Source organism: Dromaius novaehollandiae, chromosome 5 (genome assembly GCF_036370855.1).
Source record: "Dromaius novaehollandiae isolate bDroNov1 chromosome 5, bDroNov1.hap1, whole genome shotgun sequence".
NCBI lineage: Eukaryota > Metazoa > Chordata > Aves > Casuariiformes > Dromaiidae > Dromaius > Dromaius novaehollandiae.
In genome coordinates, this window is record NC_088102.1 from 72,237,860 (window position 1) to 72,263,202 (window position 25,343).

At 62.6% G+C, this 25,343-nt stretch overlaps 2 protein-coding genes across 2 annotated transcripts; both read left to right on the forward strand.

The window, feature by feature from the left end:
- Window positions 1-2,469: 2,469 nt before the first annotated feature.
- On the forward strand, window positions 2,470-8,440 carry LOC135328592 (antigen WC1.1-like; the record flags this gene model as incomplete). Its single annotated transcript, XM_064513473.1, has 13 exons — window positions 2,470-2,497; window positions 3,017-3,337; window positions 3,507-3,821; window positions 3,966-4,274; window positions 4,514-4,828; window positions 5,128-5,439; window positions 5,518-5,838; window positions 6,112-6,498; window positions 6,775-6,912; window positions 7,258-7,353; window positions 7,616-7,699; window positions 8,067-8,126; window positions 8,316-8,440. Coding segments are annotated over 13 exons (2,811 nt in total), but the record flags the coding sequence as incomplete, so codon positions are not given.
- A 6,486-nt stretch (window positions 8,441-14,926) lies between these two features.
- Window positions 14,927-23,496, forward strand: LOC135328593 (antigen WC1.1-like; the record flags this gene model as incomplete). The annotated part of the gene is given in 16 exon segments (XM_064513474.1): window positions 14,927-14,954; window positions 15,504-15,824; window positions 15,995-16,309; window positions 16,451-16,678; window positions 16,681-16,758; window positions 17,002-17,316; window positions 17,616-17,933; window positions 18,012-18,344; window positions 18,615-18,938; window positions 19,178-19,315; window positions 19,661-19,756; window positions 20,326-20,409; window positions 21,019-21,139; window positions 21,672-21,802; window positions 22,671-22,789; window positions 23,269-23,496. Coding segments are annotated over 16 exon segments (3,177 nt in total), but the record flags the coding sequence as incomplete, so codon positions are not given.
- Window positions 23,497-25,343: the final 1,847 nt, after the last annotated feature.

The window sequence follows — 25,343 nt, forward strand, 5'->3', positions numbered from 1 at the left end:
CCATCCCGGGCGCTGTCTCCCTCTGCCCTCCCAGTTCTGCACCAGCACCTGCACTAGCAGGGAGCAGGGCCTGGCAGCTTGGCAGTGGCAGTGCCACCTCAGGCCAATGCCGCACAGGGTAAAGAAGCTCTTTGTGTCAGGAAGGCCTTGAAGTGGCCAGAGCTTTCCAGATCCTTTTGCCTTGGGGTGACGTTTCAGTGCATCTGCACAGGGCCGACAGCGTGGCACGACTGACTCTGCCCTCCACCCTGCCTTGTGTTCACGGAAGCACAGAAGCACACAACGGCAGAGGTTGGAAGGGACCTCTGGAGATCATCGAGGCCAATGCCCCTGTCCATGAGGGTCATCTAAAGCCCATCACCCAGGACCCTATCCAGACGCCTCTGCAATGCCTCCAAAGATGGAGACTCCACAACCTCCCCGGGCAACCTGTTCCCGGGCTCCGTCACCCTCACAGGAAAGAAGCTTATCCTGCTGGGCAGACGGAACTTCCTGGGTTTCAGGTTGTGCCCGTTGCCTCTTGTCCTATCGCTGGGCACCACTGAAAAGCTCTTGACACCCTCCCTTCAGATATTTATGCCCACTGATAAAGATTCCCCCACAGCCTTCCCTTCTCCACCATGAACAGGCCCAGTTCTCTCAGCCTTTCCGCGTGTGACAGATGCTCCCATCTCTTAAGCATCGTAGGAGCCAAATGGGCCTTGACATTCCGAGCCCCATCCTTGCCTGCTTGGACAACATCCCTCCATTCCTCCCACATTTCCTGAGGCTGGCTCCACACCAGCCCTTCCTCAGCTTTTGGCAGTTCTCCTTAACCATGGTGTCAAACAAGTGTCACATAGCATTGGTGTGCTGTTAGAGTAGCCCTACTGATGAGGAGCTCCTAAGAAATCGAGCTCCCTTTCAAGCTGACTGTGCTTCCTCTTGCTTTAGCGTACAAACAGAAATGGAGAGCACACATGATAAGAGAGTTCTTGCAGGCAGTCTTGATTCTCATGCACTGCTGGACCCTCCTCTCCTGCCTGAGCCCTTTCCCTAAGCACAGCAGCCTGGGAGACCTCATTGGCAAAGCTCCTCCTCCCTTCCTCCTCCTCTATGTGCCCTTTTTCACTGGAGTTCGGGTCAGCTTATCCAGGCCACCCTCCTGAGACATCAGCTCATCTCCTGAGCCTCACGACAGACCACTCTTGTGCTCGGCGGAGGCTCTCCTTCATTTCCTGCTTGCTGCTCTGCCCTCGGGCAGATGCTGGGGAGGTTAAATGTGATGACCACAAAGGCAAGGCCCTGCCAGGGACACCACCCATGCAGAGCAATGTTAACCTGGGGGAGGTCTCCACTCCTGGCCAGACTGTCCCCTTGACCAGCAGGCTCAAGGGAACCAACACTGGTCTCCCATGACCCTCAGATTTGTCCCAGAGCACCTCGGATGCTCTGGATTTGCTCCAGGTCTCTGTGGCACTGGCACTGCAAAGAGATACTGATACACAGAAGCCTAGCGTTATCATACTCTGAAATGCAGCTGGCTGAGCAGAAACAGAAGCAGGTGGTGAGATGCTGGCTGTTCAGCAGGCCCAGCAGGTGCATGTGCTCTGACACACAGCAGCACTCAGGCTGCCGCTGCTGCTTCCCCTTGGGGGCTGGTGTGCAGTGGGGGAACCGTCTCCTTCCTACTTCAGCGCTGTATGGGGCGAGCGTGGCTGTGTGGGGGCTCACAGGCTGAAGGGCACACACCTGCAGGCAACTGGGCAGCGCCTCCATCTGCCCACAGGCCACTGTGAGGGGCCCAGTCCCTCCTGCCAATGTGCCATGGAGCCTGGGGCTGGGCTTGACTTGGTGCCACCCTGGAGCTTTCTAGCCCAGAGCCAGCCCCAGTGCCTGCCCCATGTGGAGGGCTGCAGTGCGGAGGGACCTGGTGCCAGAGGTCAGCCCCACAGCAGCAAGGAGGCTGCAGCAGATGCTGCCCGCAGCACAGGACAGTCCCTGTCAAGGAAGGGCTCTTGTCATGCTCCCTGGCACAGTGTGACACACCCAGACCCATGCGGGATCAGGCATAGGAAGGGCCCACACACCCTGCACCCACTGCAGCACCCAGGTGGGGAGCTCTGCTCAGATCATCATCAGGCTCCCCACGGGGACAGCCAGGCAGGCACCCACCCACTGGTGGGGAGCGCATGATGCCAGAAGTGGAGCCGAGACGCATATATGGGCATGCACGGGGATGGAGAAGGTTATTGGAGGCTGGGGCTCCGTCAGATGGGAGATAACCCTCCTGATAACGTCTCAAAAGGTGCCTAATGCCGTTGATTGGCTCCCCTGGCAGCGGGGCCTGCACCTCTGCCTATATATTGCCCCCCCCACCACAGCAGTCTCTGGTGGCCCAGGAGGAGAGCGGGTGCTGGGGGCTGCACTGTGGGGCAGGAGGTGTTTGGGATGGCCACCATCAGCCAGCTCCTTGCCAGCGCACTGGGGCTGCTGCTGTGCGTGCAGCTCTGCAGGGGTGAGTGCCTGTGGGCTCCCCGGGGCTGGAGCTGCCTGCCCTCATGCCGAGAGTGGGAGGCAGCCCTGGGGTTGGGGAGGCCACCGTGGGGCTGGGGTGGCCACCATGGGTCTGTGCGTGACCTGCTGGGAGGGCTTCCTAGGGACACCAGCGGAGACACCCCACCCAGGCAGCCCTCGGGGACTCGCAGTGCCTGCGCTGCGCTGGGGACAGGGCTTATGCCAGTGGGGCCAAACACTGAGCACATGTGGCAGGACATGTGCTCTGCTGTGTTCACCTTGCATCGGGTGCTGGACATTCAGGAGAATGTCCTGCAGTGCGCCGAGGCTTTCCCCCCCAACAGCCATACATCGGGACCCAAAAGCCAGGCCCGCAGTGGGGAGTGGAGGCCATCAGGGCAGGGAACAGCTGTGGGACAGAGTCCCCCAGCCAGCCTGGTAGGGCAGGCTGTGCCAGGTGCCCGTGGCACCATGCTGGGACTCCATGTCCTCCTTTGTGGTCCCACATGGGCACCCACAGGCACCGGGGAGCTGCGACTGGTTAACGGAGGCAGCCGCTGCGCCGGTCGGGTGGAGATGAAGCACGAGGGCCAGTGGGGCACCGTGTGCAGCTATGACTTCCTCTGGGATGTCCGTGGGGCCTCCGTGGTCTGCAGGCAGCTGGGATGCGGCACCGTGGCCAGGGCCTCCCCGTACACCCCATTTGGGGCTGGGACTGGCCGGATTTGGCTGCAACCCTTCTTATGCCGTGGCACTGAGACAGCGCTCCACAACTGCCCCCACTTCGGCTGGGGCCAGCACTACTGTGGCCATGACACAGATGTTGGGGTGACGTGCTCAGGTGAGGGTTTGGGTGACCGTACTGTGGTGCAGCCCCTTGGCTGCTCACGGTTGGGAGCTGGCATGGCCATTACCAGGGACTTCCCAATGGGGACTGCCTGGGCACAGATGGGGTGCAGGAGTGGGCTGCAGTGCACCACACTCATGCCCTGAGGGCACCTCTAATGCAGACGCCGTGGAGCTGAGGCTGGTGAATGGAGGTGGTCCCTGTGCAGGCAGAGTGGAGGTGAAGCTGCGGGGCCAGTGGGGGACGGTGGCAGACAACAGCTGGGAAATGGAGGACGCCGAGGTGGTGTGTCAGCAGCTGGGCTGTGGCTCGGCCAAAAGCGCACACGGCTCAACTCGCTTTGGGAAAGGGTCTGGACCAATCCATCTGGTTCGAGTTGACTGTCACGGGGATGAATCTGCCCTCTGGGAATGCACTGTCCAGGGGTGGGGGCCATACACTGGCCCCCATGACTGGGATGTTGGCGTGGTCTGCCAAGGTAAGAGCTGTGGTGGTCACGGCCCAGGCTTTCTCGCAATTGGGGCCGTCTGTGCCAGCACCATGGCTCTGGTGGCAGCCCCTCCACAACCCCCCAGCGTGTCCCAGGGACCCCCAAGAGATCCCAGACTCTCTCCTCCGGCAGGGTTTGTGCGGCTGGTTGGCGGAGACAGTGCCTGCTTGGGCCGCGTGGAGGTCAGGCAGGGCCGAGCCTGGGCCACCCTCTGTGAAGCCCACATGGACCTCAACACCGCCCATGTCATCTGCAAGGAGCTGGGCTGTGGAGCAGCTCTGGCCATCACTGGGGCGGCACGCTTTGGGGCAGGAGCTGGGCCCATCTGGGATGGGGGCTTTGAGTGTGCAGGCAACGAATCCCTCCTGTCTGCTTGCACCCGCAGGCTGCCCCATGGCCAGGGCTGCACCCACACCAGTGACGCTGCCATCATCTGCTCCCGTAAGAGAGCAGGGCACGGGACAGAGGCTGCAGCGGGAGGCGGGGGAGACGGGCAGCAGGGACAGGGGTGCCCAGGGCAGGGACGGGGCAGGGAGGCTGCGGGCTGGCTTGTGGCAGTCCCTAGGGGCACGAGAAGGCAGCGGGGTGTGGGAGGCAGAGGGCTGCCATGCCTGCATGCCCCCACCATTGCAGAGCAGGGGACATGAGCCTTCATCTCCAGCGTCTTTTCTCCCTCCCAGCCTACACAGGCTTCAGGCTGGTGAATGGCAGCACAGAGTGCACAGGGCGGGTGGAGCTGGAGGCACGCGGCACCTGGGGCTCCCTCTGCGACGCCGGCTGGGACATGCCCGACGCCCAGGTGCTCTGCCACCACCTCGGCTGCGGCTTTGCAGCCTCTGTGCCTCGCAGAGGGTATTTTGGGACAGGGAGCGGCCCACTGTGGCAGGACACATTTCACTGCAGCGGGACTGAGTCCCACCTGGGAGAGTGCCCTGCCACGGCGCTGGGGACCCCCGCCTGCTCACTGGGCCACGCTGCTGCAGTCAATTGCTCAGGTGCGTGCGGGGCAGGTGGCGTCAGACAGGAGGGCCTGCTGTGGGGAGGGGACCCAGCACCCCAAATGGAGGGGTGCCCCTCCTTCTCACTGCCACCAGGAGCTGTGGGGCACAGGGCCCATCTGGGGAAGCAGGGCCATGTCAGGGCAGGAGGAGGGCTGAGCCCACACACAGGGTAGCAGGCACATGGGCAGGAGGAGGGCAGTGGGGCCGTGCTGTCCCCCGGCAAGCCGTGGGGCTTCTTGGCACCCCACGGTCCCCACAGCGTCTCAGGACATCTCCCCTCTGTGTGGGGCCAGGTGGAACTGAACCCCTGCGGCTGGTGGATGGGGAGAGCCGCTGTGACGGGCGCCTGGAGGTGGCCCTGGGTGGGGCCTGGGGCCGAGTCCAGCAGTGGGACGACAGCGGTGCCAGCGTGGTGTGCCGGCAGCTCCGGTGCGGCACGGTGCAGAAGGCCTACGCCGCCCCAGTGCTGCAGCCAGGCTCGAGTCCCCTGGGGCTGAGCGGGCTCTGGTGTGCAGGCACGGAGACCCACCTGGCCCAGTGCAATGCCACGCTGCCCAGCGCCGTGCCATCGGGCCACACTGAGGAGGCGGTGGTTGTGTGCTCAGGTGAGTGTGCCAGGAAGGGCCCCGGGGCGCCACAGGGGCCTGAGTGGCTGCCCCATCCCGGGCTGTCTCTGGCTGCAGGGAGCCGGCGGGTGCGGCTGGCAAGCGGCCCTGGGCGCTGTGCTGGGAGAGTGGAGGTCTACGTGCAGGGGGCCTGGATCCATGTCTGTGAGGATGCCTGGGACCTCTGGGATGCCACCGTCGTCTGCCGCCAGCTGGGCTGCGGCAAGGCCCTGGCAGTGCCCGACTCAGCCCGCTACGGCCGGGGCTCGGGGCCAGTGTGGCTGGGCGCTGGCGGGTGCTCTGGGGCCGAGGCGACACTCTGGGACTGCCCGGCCCCGGCCCCAGCCCCAGGGCAGCGTGGTTGCAAGCAGGGTGCTGGCGCAGCAGCCGTTTGCTCAGGTCAGTGGCATCCTCCACCGGGGCCAGAGGTAGCAGGGCTGTGGGACTGGCCGTGGTGCCAGCCCTCCCCACCGGCCTCCCTGACCAGCTCCCCACACCCTGGGCAGTCCCGGGGAGCGAGATGGTGCCTTTGCCCCACTGCCCCAGCGTGTCCACTGCTTGGGGTGCTTCTCTTGGTGCCCCGGGGAGGTGGGTGGCGTGGTCGTAAGAGTGGGGGTGTTGCCCAGCCCTGGCTCAGCTGTGCCCCGCCCCGCTCATGCTATCCCCTTGCAGAGCTCACAGTCCTGCGGCTGGCGGGTGGCAGCAGCTGCACCGGGCGCCTGGAGGTCTTCTACAATGGGACGTGGGGCAGCGTGTGCGCCAATGGCACCAGCCCCGCCACAGCCGCCGTGGTGTGCCAGCAGCTGGGCTGCGGGGCCACGGGCCGACTGGCATCTGCCCCAGCAACCACACAGGGCTCAGGCCCTGCGTGGCTGGCCTGGGTGCAGTGCGAGCTGGGGACCGACTCCCTCTGGCACTGCCCCTCGGCACCCTGGCACCTGCAGCCCTGCGACTCCCCTGGGGACACCCACATCACATGTGACGGGGACCCTGGCGGCACCAGAGTGACTCCCACGCCAGCCAGGGCAACTGGATGCCCAGACGGCACAGCTTGCACAGGTAGCTTTGCCAGCGCAGTGGCCCCAGGGACCCTCCAGCTCGGGCTGGCGCAGCCCAGTGGAGGGGGAGCAGCTCTGGCAAGGAGACCCCAGCTGCCCGGGCACTGTCACCCCTCGGCTTCATGCAGGGGTTGGCCCTTTGGCCCAGGGGTGCCCTCCTTGGCCTCCCTGTCCCTCAAGCTGCTCCCCTGCATCCTCCCATGCATCCACAGTGATGCAGGATGGGACAGGGTCCCCAGCCTCCCTCCAGCTCTGCCGTGTTTTGGTGTCCTCACAGGTGCCCACAGGAGCCCTGCGGGGGGTGCTGGGGCCATGGCAGTGCCCACCATCCTCTGCATCATCCTGGGGACCCTGCTCTGCCTGGCCCTGGGGGCTCTCGCCATGCAGGCATGGTGTGCCATGGCTCAGCACAGAGGTGGGTCGCACCGGGGTTCTCCGGGGCTGAATCTACCAGGACGAGGCACCAGGGCAGAGCCAGTCAGGGCTGGGGGCCACTGATGGCTCCCGGGACTGCCTGGCCATGGGGCGGCCCGGCTGCACAGGCTGGGGACAGGCATGGCGGTGGAGGCCAGGAGGCCAGTGCTGAAAGAGGGCAGGACGCGGCGCAGCACGAGGGCCAGGCAGGGGCACCAGAGCCACTCAGCAGATGGGGCACAGCAGTGGAGCTGGGCCACAGGGATATCGGGGGCACAGCTGGGGACCCCCACCATCCCATGTGCTGTGCCCATGGCCTGGGGTTATGGCTGCCCTTGCTTTCCAGGCCCTGGCAGAGCTGGGGACACAATCTCTGAGGCCGTCTATGAGGAGCTCGACTACACCCTGACGCCAGAGTACCAGGAGGTGCCCAGTGGCTCAGGTGCGTACACCCTGACTCCCGTGGGAAGAGGCCAGCCCAGCCCGGCACCTCTCCCTGGGGAAGGAGGTCTCTGTGCTGAGGCCCCCACGCACCCGCTGCAGCAGCTGTGCTGGGAGCCCAGCCATGTGCTGACCACGGGGAGCTGCAGTGCAGGGCCGTATCCTGGCCCCTCACAGTCCCCGCTGTGCGGTGAGGCTGTCCTGCCCAGGGTGCTGGCTAGGCCGTGGGACTGGGCAGCCTCTCCTAACGCCCCATCCTCCAGGCTCTCCATCGGAGGGCTCAGCTACAAAGCTGCCGTATTACACCAGTGACAGTGTGGAGGTCAGCAGCCCCGCGACAGCAGCAGGTACGGGGCCGGAGTGCAGGGCCGTGCTGCAACGCGCCCAGAGGTGCAGCCGTCATGCCACAGCCAGTGCCAGCAGGGGCCTCACATGGTGCCTGTGCAGCATGGCCACGTGGCCCGCGGTTATTTTCTGGGCCAACACTCGTGGCTGGGGATGAGCCTCTGGGCTGCTGGCTCCATCCGAGAGCTGGCAGCCCCATGCAGCAGGCCTGGCCCCCATGTCGGCACCCGCAGCTCCTTGGCCAGTGGTGGCTGGCACAACACGTCCCTGCCCTGGCCTTCGTTTCACTGCCCTGTCTGTTGCAGACACCCCTGCCCAGGCATGGCCCCCCGGACGGGTATGATGATGCTGCGGCTGTCCTGCACCCAGGAGAGGCCGCTTCTCCAGGGTCAAGCAACGGAGATGTTTCTGAGGTTGCAGTGCTGGAAGGTAAGAGGTGCCGCAGCCTGCACAGCAGCACTGCCATTCCCAGCACTGTGCCATCCCGCCGGGAGAGGTGGCTCCCCCGTGCTCTACTGCGGCGGTGGGTGGTGCCTGGGCATGGCGGGGACCACTGGCCTGGACCTGGCAGCCGGGGGATGAAATGCCCCCTAGAGGCACCGGCCATGCTGTCCGCAGCGGGGAGCCGGCCCTCGCTGAGCCACCCGGAGCTGCCAGGAGCCACGACAGATGCACCAGCTTCAGCGCCCCAAGACATGGGCTACGACGATGTTGGTGTCAGTGGCCCCAGGACATCACCGTGAGCATGGCGGGGCCGGGCTGTGGCAGTCCCTGAGGACACACACGGTGCCATGGGGATCTGCCCCCATGAGCCACAGGCCAGCCACAGCAGGTATCGTCTGTCTCACTAACGGCCCACTCGGGCTGGCCAGGGACTATGGGCACCATGGAGATGTGTCTCCATCATCCCCCCCACGCAGCCCTCCAGGCGCTGCCTGAGTTTGTGCTTCCACTGTCCATTTCTCTCTCTTCTATTAAAAAAAATAAAAAAATGTTTGGAGCCTCGGCCCCAAGGTGAGGCCTTTGGGCACATTGCTATATCCCGGGGGTGGCTGGGGCGGACAAGGAGCATGTCCTGCTCAGAGTGAGCTCTGTTGCATGGAGCCAGTAACTCTCCTGCCGGCCTCACACGGCTCCAGTTAATCGCTGTTGCTGCTACGGGTCTTTCGCCCGCACTGTCCTAAGCCGAGACGCCTCCCTACATGGCACCCTGGCTGCTGTTGCCCTCACCCGCCCCAGAGCAGCGCTGCACCAGGTCGACATTTGCCATTGCTGGTGGTGCACACTGCCCATGGCAGGGACTGCCATGGAGCGAGCGCTGCTCTATAGAAAGAGCCAAGCATGGGCAGCGCCGCCCGATGCAGCAGTGGTGGAGCAGCTGGCAGGCTTCCTCTCCTCGCTGGAGGTTTCCCTTGCTGTAAGGCAGGCCTGCAGCCCAAACACAAGGGCAGGACAACAGTGTGACAAGTGGAGATGTCTTGGAGGGAGGCTATGGTCTGCCTTCCTGCCTGCCACCTAGTAAAAGCCCCCATCTGGGAGAGCAGGGCAGATGCTTTGTCTCCTTGATTGGAGGCATCACTGGGCACCAGTGAAAAGAGTCTGGCCCCATCCTCTTCACAAACTCCCTTCACATAGTTATACCCATCAATAGAGACCCCCCGACCTCAGGCTTCTCTCCTCCACCATGAACAGGCCCAGCTCTCTCAGCTTTTCCTCGTATGATACATATTCCCATTCCTTCAGCATCATAGGAGCCCTTTGCTGCACTTGCTCCAGGAGCTCCGTGTCTCTCTTGTCTTGGGGAGCCCAGAACTGCACATAGCACTCCAGACGTGGCCTCCCCAGGGCTCAGTAGAGGCACAGGATCACCTCCCTCCACCTGCTGACAACACTCTGCCTAATGCAGCCCAGCATACCCTTGGCCTTCTTGGCCACAAGGGCACAGTACTGGCTCACGGTCAGCTTGTTGTCCACCAGGCCTCCCAGGTCCTTCTCTGCACGGTTGCTTTCCAGCAGGTCAGCCACCACCCTCTACTGCTGCAGCGGGTATTCCTCCCCAGGGGCAGGCCTCTGCACTTCACCTGATTCAGCTTCATGAGGTTCCCATCTGCCCACCTCCCCAGACTGTCAAGCTCGCTCGCAAGGGCAGCACAGCCCCCTGGGCTATCAGCCACTCCTCCTGGTTTTCGATCATCAGCACACTTGCTGTGGGTGCACTCTGTCCCCTCATCCACGTCACTGAGGAAGAAGATGAACAGTACTGCACCCAGCATGGACCCCTGGCAGACACTGCCAGCTACAGTCCTCCAACGAGACTTTGTGCTGCTCATCACAACCCTCTGAGCTCTGCCAGACAGCCAGTTTTCAAGCCACCTCACTGTCTGCCCATCTAACCCACACTTCCTCAGCTTGCCTGTGAGGATGTGATGGGAGACAGCGTCCAAAGCCTTGCTCAAGTGAAGGGAGACAACTTGCCCTGCTCTCCCCTCATCTACCCAGCCAGGCGTCCCATCCTAGAAGGCTCTCACGTTGGTTAAGCATGATTTCCCCCTTTGGGAATCCACACTTGCTACTCTGGATCTGGAAAAGTCAGCCTCTCTTGAGGCTTTCTCCCTGCTCTCCAGGGCCTGGGATATGCGGAGGGCCCGTCTTTGCAGGAAAGACTGCAGCAAAGCAGCATTTAGGATCTCTGCCTTTCCAACATGCTTTGTCACCAGGGCCCTTTCCCCGGTCAGCAGTGAGCCCACAACTTCCCTTCTCCTCCTTTGGTTATTGATGGATTTAAAGAAGCCCTGCTTGCTTCACATCCCTCAACACATTAAACTCCAAAGGGGCCGGGGTCTCGGCCTGGACCTTTTGAGCCACATCCTTCCTACTCGGACAACATCCCTCTATTCCTCCCACGTTTCCTGAGGCTGGCTCCACACAAGCCCTGCCTCAGCTTTTGGCAGTTCTCCTTAACCACGGTGTCAAACAGATGTCCCCTGGCATTGTAGTACTCTAAGAGTAGTTCAGGAAACCACAAGTGTAAGCCAGACACATGCAGCCTCAGGCAACAAGCAAGCTAACGCTGCTGTTACTGTGGCACGGCTGTTTCAACCTCATGAAGAAGGACAAGCGCCACACACCACTGTGCTGCTGGGAGCTGCAGGGATGGGAAAGACAATGACAAGGAGGAAGATCACTGTGGAGTGGGCAGGAGCAGTATAAAGATACACAGTTTGACTATGTTTTCTACCTCAACTGGAAAGAAATCAGCCCCACTACAGCAGGGAGTGCAGCACACTTGATTTCCAAGCTCTGTCATTGCCCCTACTTGGACTCTTCCATCTGGGCTGGACCAGAAGTGCCTCTGCCTGGAGCCTGCACTTGCACTCGCTCCTCTGGCCTTCACGGTCTGGGTGGTATTTTTTGACAGGCACAGCCCACATGGAGCCATGAGCCACCTGGGCCCTGCATGGCCAATGCCTTTTGCTCAGACAGCAAGCAGGTCCTGCGGTGTCCTAGTGGGATGCAAGTACGGAGTTGCACTCTCTGGACTTGTGCACCCCCGAGCTTAAGAGAAACCTGAAACGAGAGCTCAAGGCCCCTGTGACCTTCTGCCCAAACAAGAGCTGGCACAGAGCCTGGCTTTGATCAGAGTGGTTCAGGTGGGCCCTGTGGGACTCCTGCCACGTGCTTAACCCTGGCTCCCGTTCCCTGATTCAGAGCTGGAAAGCACTGAAACACAGATATGGTTCACCTGAGCAGACACTGAGACAGGACAACCAAAGTCTCCCCCTGTCACCTGCACTGCCCTGGGTGCACCATGGCTGCTTGGAGGCCAGTGTGGCAAACCCCGTGAGCTGTGAGGCTTTGGATACCTTCTGCCTCTTTTCCCCAGAAGCACCAGGGCAGTGAAAGCCATGGGCAGGGAGTGGGCATGGCAGCAGGGCTGTGGCCGTGCAGGCCCCCTGAGGTCAGATGCTGTGGGGCCGGGACAGTGTGTTGCCATCGAGGTGGACCATGCCGTGTGGTCTCAGGCAGCAGTGAATACCTAGGGTCATTTTAGCAGTTCCTCTCCTTTTCCAGCTTGATTGAAAGATTGAACACATTGGGATTAAAGGAAGAAACGCAGCAGCAGTTGGCTGCACTCGAGGGAAGAAGGGAATTTTGCTGCTGTCATACCGGTGGGGGAGGATGGTGTCGTTATGGATGGGGGTGCTTTGAATCTCCACGCTCAGGCACACTAGATGCCTGTTGTGCTGCAGCTGGGGAAAAATGTCCCCACGTGGCAGCGGGGCTGTCTGGGCAGGGAAGGATTCCCACCAGCTGTGAAGCAACTGTGAGCAGGTGCTGGCCACCTTCGTTCCTGCCCTGGCAGAGGGCTCCCGGATGTCGGATGGAGGGTGCATTCCGAGGCGGAGCGAGGTGCTGGGAATTCCCCTGCCCTTGGGTGAGGGCTGCTGCCACAACTTAGAGGAGGCCCGAGAGACCTGCAAGGCATTGCTGGGCTGAACTGCTTTGCTGGTACAGCCAGCCACGAGCACAGGTCCCCTTGACCCCCCCAGTCCACCTAGCTACCTACTGCAGATGCTGAAGCAGCCACCCTTCCAGGCATTGTGTGGGAGGGAAACAAGGGGGCAGGGCTGGGGCCGTGCCTGATTCACTGGACCTGAAAAGGACAGAGACCAGAAGTGCATCCTCCTATGTCCCCAGTGACTGCAGGGGGAGAAACAAGCCATACAGGGCGGGGATTGCAAGTGCAGGCTGGACTGAACCATCCCGGGCGCTGTCTCCCTCTGCCCTCCCAGTTCTGCACCAGCACCTGCACTAGCAGGGAGCAGGGCCTGATAGCTCAGCAGTGGCAGTGCCACCTCAGGCCAATGCCGCACAGGGTAAAGAAGCCCTTTGTGTCAGGAAGGCCTTGAAGTGGCCAGAGCTTTCCAGATCCTTTTGCCTTGGGCTGAGGATTAAATGCATCTGCACAGGGCCGACAGCGTGGCACGACTGACTCTGCCCTCCACCCTGCCTTGTGTTCACGGAAGCACAGAAGCACACAACGGCAGAGGTTGGAAGGGACCTCTGGAGATCATCGAGGCCAATGCCCCTGTCCATGAGGGTCATCTAAAGCCCATCACCCAGGACCCTATCCAGACGCCTCTGCAATGCCTCCAAAGATGGAGACTCCACAACCTCCCCAGGAAACCTGTTCCCGGGCTCCGTCACCCTCACAGGAAAGAAGCTTATCCTGCTGGGCAGACGGAACTTCCTGGGTTTCAGGTTGTGCCCGTTGCCTCTTGTCCTATTGCTGGGCACCACTGAAAAGCTCTTGACACCCTCCCTTCAGATATTTATGCCCACTGATAAAGATTCCCCCACAGCCTTCCCTTCTCCACCATGAACAGGCCCAGTTCTCTCAGCCTTTCCGCGTGTGACAGATGCTCCCATCTCTTAAGCATCGTAGGAGCCAAATGGGCCTTGACATTCCGAGCCCCATCCTTGCCTGCTTGGACAACATCCCTCCATTTCTCCCACATTTCCTGAGGCTGGCTCCACACCAGCCCTTCCTCAGCTTTTGGCAGTTCTCCTTAACCATGGTGTCAAACAGGTGTCGCATAGCATTGGTGTGCTGTTAGAGTAGCCCTACTGACAAGGAGCTCCTAAGAAATCGAGCTCCATTTCAAGCTGACTGTGCTTCCTCTTGCTTTAGCGTACAAACAGAAATGGAGAGCACACATGATAAGAGAGTTCTTGCAGGCAGTCTTGATTCTCATGCACTGCTGGACCCTCCTCTCCTGCCTGAGCCCTTTCCCTAAGCACAGCAGCCTGGGAGACCTCATTGGCAAAGCTCCTCCTCCCTTCCTCCTCCTCTATGTGCCCTTTTTCACTGGAGTTCGGGTCAGCTTATCCAGGCCACCCTCCTGAGACATCAGCTCATCTCCTGAGCCTCACGACAGACCACTCTTGTGCTCGGCGGAGGCTCTCCTTCATTTCCTGCTTGCTGCTCTGCCCTCGGGCAGATGCTGGGGAGGTTAAATGTGATGACCACAAAGGCAAGGCCCTGCCAGGGACACCACCCATGCAGAGCAATGTTAACCTGGGGGAGGTCTCCACTCCTGGCCAGACTGTCCCCTTGACCAGCAGGCTCAAGGGAACCAACACCGGTCTCCCATGACCCTCAGATTTGTCCAAGAGCCTCTCAGTTGCTCTGGATTTGCTCCAGGTCTCTGTGGCACTGGCACTGCAAAGAGATACTGATACACAGAAGCCTAGCGTTATCATACTCTGAAATGCAGCTGGCTGAGCAGAAACAGAAGCAGGTGGTGAGATGCTGGCTGTTCAGCAGGCCCAGCAGATGCGTGTGCTCTGACACAGAGCAGCACTCGGGCTGCTGCTGCTGCTTCCGCGTGGGGGCTGGTGTGCAGTGGGGGAATCACCTCCTTCCTACCTCAGCGCTGTATGGGGCGAGCGTGGCTGTGTGGGGGCTCACAGGCTGAAGGGCACACACCTGCAGGCAACTGGGCAGCGCCTCCATCTGCCCACAGGCCACTGTGAGGGGCCCAGGCCCTCCTGCCAATGTGCCATGGAGCCTGGGGCTGGGCTTGACTTGGTGCCACCCTGGAGCTTTCTAGCCCAGAGCCAGCCCCAGTGCCTGCCCCATGTGGAGGGCTGCAGTGCGGAGGGACCTGGTGCCAGAGGTCAGCCCCACAGCAGCAAGGAGGCTGCAGCAGATGCTGCCCGCAGCACAGGACAGTCCCTGTCAAGGAAGGGCTCTTGTCATGCTCCCTGGCACAGTGTGACACACCCAGACCCATGCGGGATCAGGCATAGGAAGGGCCCACACACCCTGCACCCACTGCAGCACCCAGGTGGGGAGCTCTGCTCAGATCATCATCAGGCTCCCCACGGGGACAGCCAGGCAGGCACCCACCCACTGGTGGGGAGCGCATGATGCCAGAAGTGGAGCCGAGACGCATATATGGGCATGCACGGGGATGGAGAAGGTTGTTGGAGGCTGGGGCTCCGTCAGATGGGAGATAACCCTCCTGATAACGTCTCAAAAGGTGCCTAATGCCGTTGATTGGCTCCCCTGGCAGCGGGGCCTGCGCTTCTGCCTATATATTGCCCCCCCCCACCACAGCAGTCTCTGGTGGCCCAGGAGGCGAGCGGGTGCTGGGGGCTGCACTGTGGGGCAGGAGGTGTTTGGGATGGCCACCATCAGCCAGCTCCTTGCCAGCGCACTGGGGCTGCTGCTGTGCGTGCAGCTCTGCAGGGGTGAGTGCCTGCAGGCTCCCTGGGGCTGGAGCTGCCTGCCCTCATGCCGAGAGTGGGAGGCAGCCTTGGGGATGGGGAGGCCACCATGGGGCTGGGGTGGCCTCCATGGGTCTGTGTGTGACCTTCTGGGTGGGCTTCTCAGAGGCACCAGTGGAGGCACACCACCTGGGCAGCCCTCGGGGCCCACAGTGCCTGCACTGTGCTGGGGACAGGGTTTTTGCAGTGGGGCCGAACACTGAGCACATGTGGCAGGACATGTCCTCTGCTGTGTTCACCTTGCATCGGGTGCTGGACATTCAGGGTCTGGATATGGCCCTACCTTTCTTCACACCTGGTGTCCTGCAGTGCACCCAAGGCTTTTCCACCCACACAGCCATATGCCAGGGTCCAAAAGCCAGGCCCGCAGTGGGGAGTGGAGGCCATCAGGGCAGGGAACAGCTGTGGGACAGAGCTCCCTGGCCAGCCTGGCAGGGCATGCTACACCAGACAACACTGACACCATGCTGGGACTCCATGTCCTCCTTTGTGGTCCCACATGGGCACCCACAGGCACCGGGGAGCTGCGACTGGTTGACGGAGGCAGCCGCTGCGCCGGCCGGGTGGAGGTGAAGCACGAGGGCCAGTGGGGCACCGTGTGCAGCTATGACTTCATCTGGGATGTCCGTGGGGCCTCCGTGGTCTGCAGGCAGCTGGGATGTGGCACCGTGGCAAGGACTTCCCCATACATGCCGTTCGGGGCAGGGGCTGGCCAGATTTGGCTGCAACCTTTTCTATGTCGTGGCAGTGAGACAGCACTCCACCACTGTCCCCACTACGGCTGGGGCCAGCACTACTGTGGCCATGACACAGATGTTGGGGTGACGTGCTCAGGTGAGGGATCAGGATACTCTGCCAGGGAGCAGACCCTTGGCTGTGCGCAGTTTGGAGATGGCATGGCTATGCCCAGGGACTTCCCAATGGGGACTGCCTGGGCACAGATGGGGTGCAGGAGTGGGGCTGCAGTGCACCACACTCACGCCCTGAGGGCACCTCTAATACAGATGCTGTGGAGCTCAGGCTGGTGAATGGAGGTGGTCCCTGTGCAGGCAGAGTGGAGGTGAAGCTGCGGGGCCAGTGGGGAACGGTGGCAGATGACGTATGGGACATGGAGGATGCCGAGGTGGTGTGTCAGCAGCTGGGCTGTGGCTCGGCCAAAAGCGCCCATGACTCGACCCACTTTGGGAGAGGGTCTGGACCTACTCAACTGGCTCTTGTGGACTGTCGCGGGGATGAGTCTGCACTCTGGGAATGCACTGTCCCGGGATGGGGGCCATACCCTGGCCCCCATGACTGGGATGTTGGTGTGGTCTGCCAAGGTAAGAGCCATGGGGTCCCTCTAGGCTGCCTCGCACTCAGGCCCCACTATGCCAGCACCATGGTTATGGGGGCAGCCCCCCTGCAAGCCCCCAGCGTGTTCCAGGGACCCCCAAGAGACCCCAGACTCTCTCCTCCGGCAGGGTTTGTGCGGCTGGTTGGCGGGGACTGCACCTGCTTGGGCCGCGTGGAGGTCAGGCAGGGCCGAGGCTGGGCCACCCTCTGCAAGGCCCACGTGGACCTCAACACCGCCCACGTCATCTGCAAGGAGCTGGGTTGCGGAGCAGCTCTGGCCATCACTGGGGCAGCACGCTTTGGGGCAGGAGCTGGGCCCATCTGGGACGGGGGCTTTGAGTGTGCATCAACGAATCCCTCCTGTCTGCTTGCACCCGAAGGCTGCCCCATGGCCAGGTCTGCACCCACGCCAGCGACGCTGCCGTCATCTGCTCCTGTAAGAGAGCAGGGTACGGGGCAGAAGCTGTAGTGGGAGGTGCGGGGAGACGGGCAGCAGGGACAGGGGTGCCCTGGGCAGGGACAGGGTAGGGAGGCTGCGGGCTGGCTTGTGGCAGCCCCCAGGGGCACGAGAAGGCAGCGGGGCATGGGGAGGCAGAGGGCTGCCATGCCTGCATGCCCCCACCATTGCAGAGCAGGGGACATGAGGCCTTCATCTCCAGCGCCCTTTTCTCCCTCCCAGCCTACACGGGCTTCAGGCTGGTGAACGGCAGCACAGAGTGCACAGGGCAGGTGGAGCTGGAGGCACGCGGCACCTGGGGCTCCCTCTGCGATGCCGGCTGGGACATGCCCGATGCCCAGGTGCTCTGCCACCACCTCGGCTGCGGCTTTGCCACCTCCGTGCCCCGTGGAGGGTGTTTTGGGACAGGGAGCGGCCCGCTGTGGCAGGACACATTTCACTGCAGTGGGACCAAGTCCCACCTGGGAGAGTGCCCTGCCACGGTGCTGGGGATCCCTGCTTGCTCACCGGACCACGCTGCCGCAGTCAATTGCTCAGGTGCGTGTGGGGCAGGTGGCGTCAGACAGGAGGGCCTGCTGTGGGGAGGGGACCCAGCACCCCAAAAAGGAAGGGTACCCCACTCCCCCTACTGCCACCAGGAGCTGTGGGGCACAGGGCCCATCTGGGGAAGCAGGGCCATGTCAGGGCAGGAGGAGGGCTGAGCCCAGACACGGCAGCAGGCACATGGGCAGGAGGAGGGCAGTGGGGCCGTGCTGTCCCCCAGCATCCTGTGGGACTCCTTGGCACCCCACGGTCCCCAAAGAGCCTCAGGACATCTGCCCTCTGTGCGGGGACAGGTGGCACTGAACCCCTGTGGCTGGTGGATGGGGAGAGCCGCTGCGACGGACACCTGGAGGTGGCCCTGGGTGGGGCCTGGGGCCGAGTCCTGCCACAGCAGTGGGATGACAGCAGTGCAAGCGTGGTGTGCCGGCAGCTCCAGTGCGGCACGGTGCAGAAGGCCTATGCTGCCCCAGTGCTGGGGCCAGGCTCGAGCCCCCTGGGGCTGAGCGGGCTCCGGTGTGTGGGCACAGAGGCTCGCCTGGCCCAGTGCAACTCCACGCTGCCCAGCGCCGTGCCGCCGGACCACGCCGAGGAAGCGGCAGTTGTGTGCTCGGGTGAGTGTGCCGGGAAGGGCCCCGGAACACTGTGGGGGCCCGAGCGGCTGCCCCAACCCAAGCTGTCTCTGGCTGCAGGGAGCCAGCGCGTGCGGCTGGTGAGTGGCCCTGGGCGCTGTGCTGGGAGAGTGGAGGTCTACGTGCAGGGGACCTGGAGCCGCGTCTGCGAGGACACCTGGGACCTGTGGGACGCCGCTGTCGTCTGCCACCAGTTGGGCTGCGGCGAGGTCCTGGCAGTGCCCGGCTCGGCCCGCTACGGCCGGGGCTCGGGGCCAGTGTGGCTGGGTGCTGGCGCCTGCTCCGGGGCCGAGGCGACACTCTGGGACTGCCCAGCCCCGGCACCAGCCCCAGCCCTGGCCCCGGGGCAGCGTGGCTGTAAGGAGGGTGCTGGTGCGGCAGCCATCTGCTCAGGTCAGCACCGCGCTCCACCAGGGCCAGGGCCAGCGGGGCTGTGGGACCGGTTGTGGCATCAGCCCTCCCGACCGGCCTCCCTGCCCACCTCCCCACACCCTGGGCAGTCCAGGGAGTGAGACGGCACCTTCGCCCCACTGCCCTGCCGTGTCCACTCCTTAGGATGCTTCTCATGGTGACCCGGGGAGGTGGGCGGAGTGGCCGGGACAGCAGGGGTGTTGCCCAGCCCCGCCTGAGCTGTGCCTACGCCCCCATGCTACCCCCTTGCAGAGCTCACAGCCCTGCGGCTGGCAGGCGGCAGCAGCTGCACCGGGCGCCTGGAGGTCTTCTACAACGGGACGTGGGGCAGTGTGTGCGCCAACGGCACCAGCCCTGCCACAGCCGCTGTGGTGTGCCAGCAGCTGGGCTGTGGGGCTGGGGGCCGGCTGTCACCTACACCCACAACCACACAGGGCTCAGGCCCCGCGTGGCTGGCCTGGGTGCAGTGCGAGCTGGGGGCCGACTCCCTCTGGCACTGCCCCTCGGCACCCTGGCAGCTGCAGCCCTGTGACTCCCCTGGGGACACCCACATCTTGTGCGACAGGGAGCCTGGAGGTACCAGAGCAACTCCCACATCAGCCACGGCAACCAGCTGTCCAGATGGCACATCCTGCACAGGTAGCTCTGCCTGCACAGGGCAGCGCGGTGGCCCCAGGGATCCTCCAGCTCGGGGTGGTGCAGCCTCTCTGTCCCGCCAGCCACTCCCCTGCATCCCGCTGTGTGTCCACAGTGATGCAGCATGGGATATGGCCAGACTCCCTCCAGCCGTGCAGCTCGTGTCGGTGTCGTCGCAGGTGCTCACAGGACCCACGCGGCAGGGGCTGGATCCATGCCGGTGCCCACCATGCTCTGCATCGTCCTGGGCACCCTGCTCTGCCTGGCCGCGGGGACCCTCACTGTGCAGGCATGGCGCGCCATGGCTCAGCACAGAGGTGGGTTGTGCCAGTGGTCTCTGGGGCTGAAGCTACTAGGACGAGGAGTCAGGGCAGAGCCAGTCAGGGCTGGGGGCTGCTGATGGCTCCGGGGACTGCCTGGCCATGGGGCGGCCCAGCTGCACAGGCTGGAGTTGGGTGTGGCAGTGGAAGCCAGGAGGCCAGCGCTGAGCGAAGGCAGGACCCGGCGCAGGACAGAGGCCAGGCAGGGGTGCCAGAGCCACTCAGAGGATGGGGCAGAGCAGTGGAGCTGGGCCACAGGGTTATCGCGGGCACAGCTGGTGACCCCCTCCATCCCACATTCTGTGCCCACGGCCTGGGGTTACGGCTGCCCTTGCTTTCTAGGCCCTGGCAGAGCCACGGATGCAATCTCTGAGGCCGTCTATGAGGAGCTCGACTACACCCTGACACCGGAGTACCAGGAGGTGCCCAGTGTCTCAGGTGCATGCACCCTGGGACAGGAGCTTCAAGTGTTCAGGCAACGAATCTCTCCTGTCTGCCTGCACCCACAGACTGCCCCATGGCCAGGGCCACACACTCGCACCGATGCCAGTGTTGTCTGCTCTCATAAGAGCACGGAGCACGGGGAAAAGGCTGCAGAGGGAGGCACTGGGAGACGGGCAGTGGGGACAGGGGTGCCCTGGGCAGGGACGGGGCATGGAGGCTGTGGGCTGGCTTGTGGCACCCCCCAGGGGTGTGGGGAGGCAGAGGGATGCGGGAGGCAGAGGGCTGCAATGGCCTGGCAGGCCATGACTCCCAACAGCCCCTCCCTGGCCAGCCCGGCTCAGCCCAGTGCCTCTCCATGGGGAGGGAGGTCCCTGTACTGAGGCCCCCACGCACCCGCTGCAGCAGCTGGGCTGGGAGCCCGGCCACGTGCAGGCCATGGGGAGCTGCAGCGCAGAGGCATCTCCTGGCCCTCCACAGTCACCGCTGTGTGGCAAGGCTGTCCTGCCCAGGGTGCTGGCCAGGCCATGGGTCCAGGCAGCCTCCCCTAACGCCCCATCCTCCAGGCTCCCCGTCGGAGGGCTCAGTGATGAAGCTGCCATATTGCACCTTCCACAATGTGGAGGCCACCAGCCCCGGGACAGCAGCAGGTACGGGGCCGGGGCGCAGGACTGTGCTGCGGTGTGCCCAGAGCTGCAGCCCTCTGAGGCAGCTGGTGCCAGCAGGGGCCTCACATGGTGCCTTGGCAGCATGGCCATGTGGCCCTCGGTTATTTTCTGGCCTGGCACTTGTGGCTGGGGACAAGTCTTGGGCTGCTGGCTCCATTCGAGAGCTGGCAGCCCCATGCAGCAGGCCCTAACATTGGCACCCCCAGTTCCACAGCCAGTGGGGGCTGGCACAACGCGGCCCCTGCCCCCGCCTTTGTTTCACTGACCATCTGTCGCAGACAACCCTGCCCAGGCACGACCTCCCAGATGGGTATAATGATGCCGCGGCCACGCTGCGCCCTGGAGTGGCCCCTGCTCAGGGGCCGAGCAAGGAAGGTGTCTCCGAGGCAGTGGGGCTGGGAGGTAAGAGGCACCACAGCCTGCGTGGCAGTGCTGCTGTTCCCAGCACCGTGCCATCCCACCAGGAGAGGCAGCTTCCCCGCGCTGTGCCGCAGTGGTGGGCAGCGTGTGGGCATGGGGGGGATCCCCAGGCGGGTCCTGGCAGCCAGGGGATGAAACAGCCGCTACAGAAACTGGCCTTGCTGACCCCAGTGGGGAGCCCACCCTCGCTGAGCCACCTGGAGCTGCCGGGAGCTGTGACAAACGCCCTAGCCTCAGCGCCTGGGGACATGGGCTACGGCGACGTTGGCGTCAGCAGCCCCGGGACATCGCTGTGAGCACGATGGGGCCACGCTGCAGCAGTCCCTGGGGATGCACGTGGTGCCATGGGGCTCTGCCCCCACGCAGCCACGGCCCAGCCTCAGAGGGCGTTGGCTGCCTGATTGACCACCCACTCAGGCCTGCCAGGGCCTACGGGCACTGTGGAGATCTGCCTCCATCATCCCGCCAACACAGCCCTCTGGCCATGCCAGACTTTGTGTGTCCTTCCACTGTGCATTTCTCTCTTTTCTATTGTTCTCATGGCCGGGGCACAGGGCCATGCTGCCACGTGCCCGGAGGTGCAGCCCTCTGATGCAGCTGGTGGTCTCACGTGGTGCCTGGGCAGCATGGCCATGTGGCCCTCGGTTATTTTCTGGCCTGGCATTCATGGCTGAGGACTAGCCTCAGGGCTGCTGGCTCCATCCGAGAGCTGGCAGCCCCACACAGTGGGCCCCAACATCGGCAGCCCCAGGTCCATGGCCAGTGGGGGCTGGCACAACGCAACGCCTGCCCCAGCCTGGGTTTCACTGTCCTGTCTGTTGCAGACACCCCTGCACTGCTCTGGCACAACCCTCCCCAAATGGGTACGGTGATGCTGCGGCCGTGGTGTACTCAGGAGAGGCCACTGCTCCGGGACTGAGCAACGGAGATGTCTCCGAGCCGGCGGCACTGGGAGGTAAGAGGCGCCGCAGCCCACACAGCAGCGCTGCTGTTCCCAGCACTGTGCTGTCTGGCCGGGAGAGGTGGCTCCCCCGTGCACTTCCGCGGCAGTGTGCAGTGCCTGGGCACAAGTGGAGCCCCGGGCCTGGACCTGGCAGACGGGGGATAAAACGGCCCCTAGAGGTACCAGCCATGCTGTCTGCAGAGGGGAGCCGGCCCTCGCTGAGCCACCCAGAGCTGCCGGGAGCCGCGACAGATGCACCAGCTTCAGCGCCCCAAGACATGGGCTACGACGATGTTGGTGTCAGCGGCCCCGGGACGTTGCTATGAGGATGGCAGGGCCACACTGCAGCAGTCCCTGAGGACACGCGTGGTGCCATGGGGATCTGCCCCCACGCAGCCACAGGCCAGCCACAGCGGGCATCGCCTGTCTCATTAACCGCCCACTTGGGCCAGCCAGGGACTATGGGCACCATGGAGATGGGCCTCCATCATCCCTCCTGCGCAGCCCTCCAGGCGCTGCCTGAGTTTGTGCTTCCACTGTGCATTTCTCTCTCTTCTATTAAAAAAATAAAAAAATGTTTGGAGCCTCGGCCCCAAGGTGAGGCCTTTGGGCACATTGCCGTATCCCGGGGGTGGCTGGGGTGGACACGGAGCACGTTCTGCTCAGCGTGAGCTCTGTTGCACGGACCAGTAACTCTCCTGCCGGCCTCACACGGCTCCAGTTAATCGCTGTTGCTGCTGCGGGTGTTTTGTCCGCACTGTCCTAAGCTGAGACGCCTCCCTACATGGCACCCTGGCTGCTGTGGCCTGCACCCGCCCCAGAGCAGCGCTGCACCAGGTCGACATTCTCCATCGCTGCTGGTGCACACTGCCCACGTCAGAGACTGCCACAGAGCAAGTGCTGCTCTGCGGAAAGAGCCAAGCATTGGCAGTGAGGCCCGATGCAGCACTGGTGGAGCAGCTGATAGGCTTCCTCTCCTCGCTGGAGGTTTCCCTTGCTGTAAGGCAGGCCTGCAGCCCAAACGCAAGGGCAGGACAACAGTGTGACAAGTGGAGATGTCTTGCAGGGAGGTTATGACACATATTCCTGTCCCTTCAGCATCTTAGGAGCCCTTTACTGCACTCACTCCAGGAGCTCCATGTCTCTCTTGTCTTGAGGAGCCCAGAACTGCACACAGCACTCCAGACGAGGCCTCCCCAGGGCTCAGCAGAGGCACAGGATCACCTCCCTCCACCTGCTGACAACACTCTGCCTAATGCAGCCCAGCATACCCTTGGCCTTCTTGGCCACAAGGGCACGGTGCTGGCTCACGGTCAGCTTGTTGTCCACCAGGCCTCCCAGGTCCTTCTCTGCACGGCTGCTTTCCAGCAGGTCAGCCACCACCCTCTACTGCTGCAGTGGGTATTCCTCCCCAGGGGCAGGCCTCTGCACTTCCCTTGATTCAGCTTCATGAGGTTCCCCTCTGCCCATCTCCCCAGACTGTCGAGCTCCCTCGGAAGGGCAGCACAGCACTCTGGGGTATCAGCCACTCCTCCTGGTTTTTGATCATCAGCACACTTGCTGTGGGTGCACTCTGTCCCTTCGTCCACGTCACTGAGGAAGAAGATGAACAGTACTGCACCCAGCAGGGACCCCTGGCAGACACCGCTAGCTTGCTAGCTACAGGCCTCCAACGAGACTTTGTGCTGCTCATCACAACTCTCTGAGCTCTGCCAGACAGCCAGTTTTAAGCCACCTCACTGTCTGCTCCTCTAACCCACACTTCCTCAGCTTGCCTGTGAGGATGTGATGGGAGACAGTGTCAAAAGCCTTGCTCAAGTCAAGGGAGACAACTTGCCCTGCTCTCCCCTCATCTATCCAGCCAGGCATCCCATCCTAGAAGGCTGTCATGCTGCTTAATCCCTGCTTGCTGTCTTTCACATCCCTCAACACATTAAACTCCAAATGGGCCTTGACCTTTCGACAAGCACCACACACCACTGTGCTACTGGGAGCTATGGAGATGGGAAAGACAATGACAAGGAGGAAGATCACCGTGGAGTGGGCAGGAGCAGTCCTTTATACACAGTTTGACTATGTTTTCTACCTCAACTGGAAAGAAATCAGCCCCACTACAGCAGGGAGTGCAGCACACTTGATTTCCAAGCTCTGTCATTGCCCCTACTTGGACTCTTCCATCTGGGCTGGACCAGAAGCACCTCTGCCTGGAGCCAGCACTTGCATTCACTCCCCTGGCCTTCACAGTCTGGGTGGGTTTTTCCAGGCACAGCCCACATGGACTCACGAGCCACCTGGGCCCTGCATGGCCAATGCCTTTTGCTCAGACAGCAAGCAGGTCCTGCGGTGTCCTACGGGACGCAGGTATGGAGTTGTGCTCTCTAGACTTGTGCGCCCCCAAGCTAAAGAGAAACCTGAAACAATAGCTCAAGGCCCCTGTGACCTGCTGCCCCAACAAGAGCCGGCACAGAGCCTGGCTTGGGTCAGAGTGGTTCAGGTGGGCCCTGTGGGACTCCTGCCATGTGCTAGCCATGGCTCCCGTTCCCTGACTCGGAACTGGAAAGCACTGAAACACAGATGCAGTTCACCTGAGCAGACAGACAGGACAACCACAGTGTCCCTCTCTCGCCTGCACTGCCCTGGGTGCACCAGGGCTGCTTTGAGGCCAGTGTGGCAAATCCCAAAGTGAGCTGCGTGGCTCTGAGCCCCTTCTGATCTCTGTCACCTTTCCGCCGGCAGCCCCAGGACAGTAAAAGCCATGGGCAGGGAGTGGGCATGGCAGTAAGGCTGTGGCCGTGCAGGCTCCCTGAGGTCGGATGCTGTGGGCCTGGGTCAGTGTGTCACCATCGAGGTGGACCATGCCCTGCAGTCTTAGGTGGCAGTGAATACCTGGGGTCATTTTAGCAGTTCTTCTTTTCTTGCACTATTGAAAGATTGAACATATCGGGATTAAAGGAAGAAACACAGCAGGAGCTGGCTGCACTCAAAGGAAGAAAGGAATTTTGCTGCTGTCATACCGGTGGGGGAGGACGATGGCATTATGGATGGGGGTGCCTCAAAGGGAGGCTACGGCCTGCCTTCCTGCCTGCCACCAAGCGTTGGCCCCATCCGAGACAGCAAGGCACATGCTTTGTGTCTGTGATTGCAGGCATCACCCACAAGGTGCACAAAGTGGGCCTGGGAAGAAAACTGAATGCACATCTCTCAATGCTAAATATCCCTCTCTGGCTTCCCAACTGCTGCACTTCCATCTCCATAATCAGCTCACAGCTTTGATACCTCCCATGATTGTCCCACCAGTTAAACACAGAAGGTCTATGTGGTCAGTGCATATGCTGCATGAGCTTTCTATGCCACTCTTGTCTCTCTGCAAGGCCTGCCAGCATTTGTACGCAGCCCATACTGGAATGCTGAGGTCTGACAAGCCCCTGCCACTAGTCCACTTCCCGACAGCTTCTGTTGCTGTGACCTGCTACTCTTTCAACTAGGGAAGCAAGTGGCTATGCACTGAGGTTTGCAGCCAAGGTAGGATGTGTTCTGTGAGAGCCCTGACTCA